An 8,638-nucleotide genomic window follows, 5' to 3' on the forward strand; every position below is an offset into this window, starting at 1 on the left:
AAGACCCAATTCCTCCCTGTCCTCTAGTAGCTGCATCCCAAAACCTTGGTGCTGGAAAGCTGTTAATAAATTGCAGAGTTTAAAAGAACTGTAAGAAAAGAAGGGGTGAGTTGTTAAAGGGAATTCAGGGGTGTATCTTGGTGCCAGTGTTGTTAATGGGAAGACTGGGAATATGCATTTGCCTTTATGTGTTCGTAAAGTATAGGCTATGGTACAGAGTAGATTAGAGGAAACTTGATGCAAACCACTGTAAAACTAGTAAGAAAGAACAGGCGAGATTTAATATGCAGTTTTGTCCCCATCCTGGGACAAATGGCTTCAGTCTTGAACATTTACACAGAACTCAAAGTCATATTTTTTTTATTATTGTTATTATTAGTTGCTATTACTAATTTCAGCAATATGTATTATTTCAGGAATTCCCAAAATTGTTCTTTTCTAGTTTGACATTTTAATTTCCTACTACTTTGTTACAAATTCTATTAATATTTTGAAAGTAAACATTTTTCTGAATTGAAATTTGAAAAAAAAATTTTTCAAAAGCTCTGAAATAAGTAATTTGGATGACTTTAAACTCTTTCTTCCTCTACTTCTCCACAGATTTTTCATATCAGGAAACTCATCTGAAATCAGACAATCTGTCTTGCCTCTGCTCCCCTTCAGCAAGACCCAGTTTAGAAATAAAGGAAAAAAATCAGTACTCTGGAAAATTCATCAGTAGATCAAGCTTTAATTTCTAACTACTAGACAAGCATGAGCACAATAGGGGGAAAAGTTAATGAGAATAATAAGGAGGTTGAAGAATTTTGAAGAATGGGAAAATAGTAGGTAGGAAAAAGTTGATTGATTTGATTCAGAAATATCTCCCTGATAGAATTCCCTGAAGGAATAATAAACACTGTCTCTGGGACATTCACAATTAAATTGGACAAAAACACAGTGAAAAACAAAAGGGAAGCAGCCAGCAAGTGGACTGCATAACTTTTCCATCCAGAGGAAAAGCACATGTGCAGACCTTCCTCCACTCTCACCCTGCCGAGCCCAGGATGGAGCAGCTACGGCAGCAGAGTTGTAGCAGCCCAAACCATGAAAAGGAGCAAGAAGAAAAGCGATGATAGACTCAAAACAAATAGACTCACTGCAGAAGCATTTTTATCAGTAAAGAGCTGAGCACAGTTTTGATACCTAGGGAACAGGAAGCAAAAAAATCAAGCAGATAGATATTGGGGCACCCTGATCCTCTCAAGTTTGTAGGTTCCCTGGTTTGGGGCTACGCTGGTGTGAGTAAAAGGAAAGCAAAGCTCAACTAGACAAGACAAGGCTCCTGGACTTTCTTGTTTAGAAACAAATCAGAGAATCATAAAATGGTTTGGGTTGGAAGGGACCTTCAAGATCATCAAGTTCCAACCCCCTGCCGTGGGCAGGGACACCTCCCACCAGCCCAGGTTGCTCAAAGCCTCATCCAGCCTGGCCTTGAACCCCTCCAGGGATGGGGCATCCACAGCTTCCCTGGGCAACCTGGGCCAGTGTCTCACCACCTGAATCATTCTGGGAGCAATAGACTGATGAAATCAGTTTAATTTCAGGATTATTTTTTCCCTCCCCTCTAAGTCTCCCTACTCCTGTCTTGCCCAAGGAAACCGTCCTCCGCATCTCCTCGGATGTTACAGGACATTACCAGTGCACAGTGTGACTTTCCACACGCCAGTTGGCCAGCTGTACATAGCTGCTGCCTGGCCCGCAGTTTGCTGGCAAACAACAGATTAGGGCAGAATTCAGCCTTCCTCTCCCTCAACAGGAGACTAATTTCCATCTGCCTGACACAGATTTTCTCAAAACTGACAAGAATTTCATAATTCTTACGAAGCCCACCTCAAATTAATCAAAGCTCAAAAGCTGGTGGGGAGGAAATGACAGACTGACAGACAGATGCTCTGTGTTAACCTTTTTTTTTTCTTTAAACATTTATTTTATTCTCTTTTAAACATGTTTAAAAAAAATGTGCAACTCATGTCTTGCTGTCTTTGTTCAGAAAATGTCAGTTGGTTTTCTTCCCTCAACAGGGAGGATCCGGAACTCCCTCTGGTGACTCACAACACCAGCTGTGACACAAGGATCAGATAAGGATAAGGACCAAATCTCTGCATCTCCATTAAAATACCTGGACTGTAGCATCATGCACCAGCCAGGAATGGGTTCACCATGTACAGCAAATCATGGGCAATGCATCGCAGCAAAACTCTAATTATTTATTTCATGTATTTCAGAAAGTTTTGTTCATGTTTATTGGTTAATTCAGACCACCCTCCTACTCCTAGGAGTAAATGCTCTGCAGGTATGTATTGCCACCACTCCATTAAGGCAATGGTACCAATTTATATTCCTGGGCATCTTGGCCTTGGATTTGCAAAACCTGAGCCTTGAGTAAGTGCCTGAGCACACTTGCTGAGTAAATATTGCACAGCCTGCTGAATTTTTGCTGCAACTTTTGCTCATGGAACTGCTTGCAGAGAGGAAGGGGGAAAAAAAAAAAAAAAAAGGAAAGAAAAAAGACTTCTGCTTTTCATAATGCCTAATCTTTTTCCCCATTGGCATCCACCAGATGTTGCTGTGGATCAGAAGATAAATACTAAAACCTAAGAAGGAACAAAGCAGGCTGTTTACAAGATGGGTTTTCTGATGTCTCTCGAACACTTTAAAAGGATGGGAGGGAAGGAGGGAGGACTGAAGATGCTTTGATAGACACAAGGAATGAATTTCACAACCCAGCGGAGCTCTCTAGTGGTCTCAAGGCTAAACTGCTCTGTTGGCATCAACATAAGAAATGGAAATTTCCTCTTTCAGTCCATCATTTGGCAGGGACCGATTATGCACAAGGTGGAATACCTTCTCGGGGATGTTGCTCATGGATGGGCCACTCAGCTGTTGGAGAGATGCAGAACTAACCTGGCAAAGAGTCCAGCAAAATGCCTTCGGGGTGGGCTGATGTCCCTCCAGTGCCACTGGGGTGGGCTGTCCTCACAGACGTACAGGTAAGACACTGATCCTCTCTGGTGATGGGAACCCACTGTGACTTGGACATCACACTCAATGAAGGTGGCTCTGTCTTCTCGGCAGTCAACAGAGGAATGTGTCAGGCCACAGAGAATGGCCAAGGATGCTGCAAAGACAAAAGAAAAAATAAATAAATAAACCAAAGCAACCTACACAACACTGACGCTAAGCAAATTTTAGCAAGCTTTGAGCAACCTGGGCTAGTGGGAGGTGTCCCTGCCCATGGCAGGGGGTTGGAACTCAATGATCTTGAAGGTCCCTTCCAACCCAAACCATTCTGTGAGTCTATGAACTGACAGTTGTCACTGTGGATTCCTGAATGATTAAATATGAGCATGGATGTTTCTTCTGGGGAAGATGGACCATGTTTGACAGATCAGGCCCAAGGCACAAATCTTTTCCTGGGCGGGTGTGACAACTTAAGGTCTACCACAGCTTTGAAATCCACGTTTATTAAAAGCATTGCCACAGCTTGGAAGGCTTCTGGAGAACTTGTGTGAAATGGGATCTCCCAGTTCATCTTGCCTTGTACCCAAGTGTGACTGGAGACTTGACCCGAGTTTGACTCTGTGGATGTGGTAGGAAGGGCAATGGGAGCAGCTGCTTTGCTTTGAGGTTTAAGAAACAAGTGATGAGAACAGAAATTAGGTTTTCTGATTCTAAATCCAGAAAAAAATGATAAAAGAAAAAAAAATTGTGAACTCTCACTGAAGTTCAGATCAGTTGAAATGTTTTATTTTAATAATTATAAAAACCAAAATCCTTCAAGCATTAAATCATGCCAGAGTCCAAAACTTTTTCTTTCAAAACCCTCAGCATGTAAATAGTTTTGGAGAAATTTCATTAATCCTGAACTAGTCAAACAGTTGTAACGAACTCTCAAAAAAGTGTGTGGACAGCATTACACTCTACACTGTAGTATCCAAGAGTGTTCCTCAAGTATCAGAAGTGCAATTGATGGGAACTTATCAAGACAGGAGTTTTTTGTTTGCTTTTTTAAATGCCTGTTTGTTCAAAAATTATTTTTTTTTCTGGGAAGGTGTCATTGTCAATGAATGTCTTAGATCTTAAACAATTCTGAAAATTGTTTTTGAAGTTGTAAAAATATGAAAATTCTGTATTTTCTAGGTTAAAGGATCCAGTGCTTTTTGCTAAAAACGACTATTTCATGTGGAGCATTTTTGAGAAGTTTATAGCTGTTTAATATTTAAGGTATTTTTAAAAATATTAAGCCCTAGCACTTCATCTGCTCTGAGCTTCAGAGAGTTCATCATTTTTCTGTATTTTTCTTCTCTGTATTTAGAATAAGAAAAAAGTTACCCACATCATTACTGCACGCATTTTGCAATATGCTTCATCTCTTTCCTTCCCCAAATGTAGGGACAATTCTCTCCCTCAGCATCCATTCAAACACAGCAACACAATCCCTGCCTCAAAGACCTACATATAAACATAAGAGACACAAGTAATAGACAGAGAAGCCTAAAGCAATGATGGAACCATGCTTATATGTTGCTTATAGCATCCAGAACTATATCTAGAGACACCTGAGTTGTCCTACAGTTCCCACTGAAACCTTATGTCTCTCTGGAGGCCAGCCTGCCATTCCAAGGGCATTTTAAGTGGCACTAGATATCTCTGTTTTGGCAAATAAATACCATCCAAGCAGACTAAATACGACAAATAACTTGCCTTTGCACCAACCTGCAGCAGAACCAATTCATTACAGGAGTTTCTCCGAAAGAGATGGCACATATGCTCTTTTTTCAGAGGGTGAGAAGCTAAAAACTTCTCAAAACTAGCAAAGATGAAGGACATTCAAGCAGCGATGCCCTTTCCTTCCTCCACAAACCCACAACTTACCCGAGGACAGAAGAATTTGTTCTTCTCTTGTAGTAGGGTATAACAGCTCCTTCTGCTTTACTATATTCTATGCTGCTAATGACGTGAAAGGTTGTGATAAGCTCAGAAGTAGTAATGAAGACAAATAAACAACTAGAGCAACATTGGCGAAGAGAAGAGAAGAGAAGAGAAGAGAAGAGAAGAGAAGAGAAGAGAAGAGAAGAGAAGAGAATATTTTCAGTTGGAAGAGACCTACCACAATCATCTAATCCAACTACTTGACCACTTCAGGGCTGACCGAAACTTAAAGCATGTTATTAAGGGCATGGGGAATCAACCACTTCTCTAGAAAGCCTGTTCTCATATTTGATCACCCTCTGAATGTGGGTGGTCAAAGGAAGATTACATTCACATGGTTGCTGAGCTAATCAAAAGAGGCTTGGGGGGTTTTTTGTGGTCTTGAAGAGAACATGGCCGAGTTTTCCTAGGTGGAAAAACAGCTGAACCCTATTTTAGAATGAATGTTAGAAATGACACAATCTCAGGATGTGAATATTTTCCTCAATACCTTGCTGCTGGTCAAAGAACTTGCCTGGTTAAGGTAGGTCACCAGAAAATACTTCCTGCACATACCTTACAGCCCAGCAGAAGAACAGCCAGTCACCCTTTGGGTACCCCCAAAATGTTATGTTGAAATCAGGCATTTCTGATGTGCTCCAGTGCCCTTATCTCAGTGCTATCATGCCTGTAGGAACATGAGGCTTTGCGTCTTGTCAGCTGCTGGATGGATTTTTAAATCAAACCAGGCAAAGGAAGGTAGTAATTTACAAAATCTAAGCTAAAGACCAGTCTTACAAAGGGTTGTAAAGAGATAGGTGGATGCAAAGCCCAAGAAAACCATGCTTAATCTATACACCCCAGAATCAAACCTAGAGCTGCTTTCTACTCTCAGGTGGAAGGAGGGAGGGACCTCATCTCCACACCCTACAGCTCCTGTCCATCTGATGAAGATACCACTCTTCAAGGAGATGTCCTTTTCTCATTCTTTCCTTGGAGATCTCTGAGGTCCTCCTATTCCTCCCAGAGTGTTTAATATTTTCCTTAGGAAGAACTTATGGCCTTTCATCCCCCTTCCTCTGAGCATTAAATGCAAATATCCCTTGGTATTATTGGGGCCATTATCTCCTGCCACAACAGTAACAAAAATTATAAACTGAAGATTGCAACACACTTAGTAAAAAATGGTATTCTGTCCGTTCTGGGACACAATACTTCTCCCTGCCTGATTGGTTCCAACCCCAGAATGAAATTGCTTTATGCTTTATGTTCCCCATAAAGATAAAACCTGATTATCACATGTAACACAATCCCATCACTGAGATGAATGCATTCATCCCATAGTGGTTTCTCTTTTGAGATCAGACACACCGGCAGCCAAATCTCTGTGTGTTGGTAATGGGTTAGGGACCGATAGCCCCCAATCCTGTCTTTGAGGGATACTCCAGCTTAAGCCAGGGTCCTGGGATGCTCAGCACAAGGGCTTTGTTCTGGGTCACTGTTTAATAACAACTGCCGGACATGTGATGAGGCTAAAACCTCCAGGAGTTCCAAGGGCAGCTGCAGATTGATTGAACTACTGCCCAAGGAGTCCCAGTGCCAAATCGCACGTCCCCAGTTATCCACCACTTATAAAACAGACCACAGAGCATAACGTTAATGTGTGCTTAACAGGGAAGACAAAGAGGAAGAATAATTAAAATAAAATAAAAAGAAAGGAAAGGGAAAAGGAAAAAAGAGACCTGTTAAGGTCATCATGTCCAACCTCTGCCTATGAAGAATTGCTCCCTGGGAGACATTCATTTTGCACAGCCGAGTTTCAAAAGTCCCAAGAGAGGACTTTGCAAGCATCTATTCCACTGCCTGATAGATCTCACTGTCAGAATGTTCCTGCTGTGTAATCAATATGCACTTCCCCCCCCCCCCCCCTTCTTAATTTCATTTCTGGATTTGAAGGACAGAAGGGACCATTTGGATCCTTTGGTTTGATCTCCACAATAAGCATCAGAGGCTCTTGCTTCTGCTTAGGTTTCAATTGCCACAACACATTCTCTTCATATCTCCTGCGTTTGCTCATTCAAAACACCCCATTTCCCCTTCCCCGGGTATAGTTCCCCATGGTCCTAGCTCAGTGTGTCTCCTTAGTACATCATCTGTGCTGCTGCAATCAAAACTCATTCCTCTGTCTCTTCTCTTGCCCAATACAAAGAGCTCCAACATGCCATGCATCTCTTCTTCTTAAACTAGCCTCAGTTCATGCCTAGTCTTAAATCTAAACCCTTTTCTCTAAACATCCACTTTTCGCAATGGAATGTGGCTAACAGTACATCCAGGACTTGGTAACAAAAATCCAAAACGCTGTTACATCAAATCCCTAAAGCCAGACCTGTTATTCCAGGCAACCAGGCAAATCAGACTCAGTTTTTTCCCTGATGGATCTTTTATCGGTTCAATTCCTTTTAAAGGTGCCATCGTTACCCCACCCTAATGTCAAACATACAATCTCAGGTACTGATTTACTGCAAAATTCATACATGGTACTTACCCTAATATCACACAATAGAAATATTCAGTTATTTTCTCACCTGCCTCAAGCTTCCTGCGAGTCTTCGCATCTATCATAGGAGCACAATTCAATCCCACAGACACTAAACATGTGTTCTGTAAATTTAACCTGAGCTGGACAGAATCCACAGCTGTATTTGCACTCATCAACAGCGCTGCGACATGAGTAACAAGGCAAGAGCAGGAGAAGGGGAGAGCTCTTGGGATCAAGCCAGTTATCTTTTTACCAGACCTTTAAAGATTTGTTGTTTGGTTTGGGGTTTTGTTAATTCTATTTAATTTGGTTAAATTTTTTAAGCTCTAAGGGTGAAATTCAAATTCAAGCTCTGTTCTGATTCAATTTTTCTGCAGCTTGCAACTCAAAAGCGTCTGGGCTTATGTTCCTATTCCTTGCACTCTGGATCAAGCACAGTTCCAGCACTTAGCCCAGCTCTTATCAATGAGCAACCCAAAACCTTGCTGCAACCCCACTCAACACCCGTTCCTAAGGAAGACCCCTTGGGGCAGGCTTATGGATGGATCCTGCTGAGACCGGCAGTTCCTCATGTCTTCAAATACTGCTTGTTAAATGGGAACAAAGTCACATTTCCTACCTGCAGAGCCTTGCCCCATGGGTTTGATCACAAGCTAGATGGACGGGTTGGGGATTCCCATGTGAACATCTCTAATCTTCAGCCAGCCAGACACAACATGACCTAGTCCTGAAAACCCAGGGCAGCAAGCGACCATCTGACATCCCGCGGTGCTGGAGGGGAGGTGTTTCCGCTTCACAGCATGCTATCACAGGAGAAATGCAGCTTGAACTCTTCACTTCTCATCACCCGGTCCACAAGCGATGCCAGACAAGCGTCCAACCTGGCCCCACCAGCCTCTGCACTGAAGGGGCCCTGGGGCACCACAGATCTATCCCCCCCCCCCCCCAACGGCTCGTGGCCCTGCATCCCTGAGGTCACTTTGTCACCTCTTCCATGTGGATGAGGATGTGAAAGAAAAGTCTGAGCGCTGGATGCGTGAGTGCCAAGCAGCAAACTTCCCCGGGCAAAGAGCAGAATGTAAACCACGAGGTGAGACTGGACCGACTGCACTTAATAAATCCACTCGAGCCCTAAATGGTGGGGAG

At 42.6% G+C, this 8,638-nt stretch overlaps 1 protein-coding gene across 1 annotated transcript in view; it reads right to left on the reverse strand.

Moving 5' to 3' along the window:
• Window positions 1-8,638, reverse strand: part of PKHD1 (polycystic kidney and hepatic disease 1 (autosomal recessive)) — a gene marked incomplete at its 3' end in the record, with an annotated part of 111,663 nt that overhangs the window by 57,760 nt on the left and 45,265 nt on the right. Inside the window, exon 33 of the mRNA XM_010085546.1 lies at window positions 2,947-3,160. Within this exon, the coding sequence (XP_010083848.1) occupies window positions 2,947-3,160 (214 nt within the window). The remainder of the gene's footprint in view (window positions 1-2,946; window positions 3,161-8,638) is intronic.

Source organism: Pterocles gutturalis, unplaced genomic scaffold, assembly GCF_000699245.1.
Source record: "Pterocles gutturalis isolate BGI_N339 unplaced genomic scaffold, ASM69924v1 scaffold6205, whole genome shotgun sequence".
In the NCBI taxonomy this organism is placed as follows: domain Eukaryota; kingdom Metazoa; phylum Chordata; class Aves; order Pterocliformes; family Pteroclidae; genus Pterocles; species Pterocles gutturalis.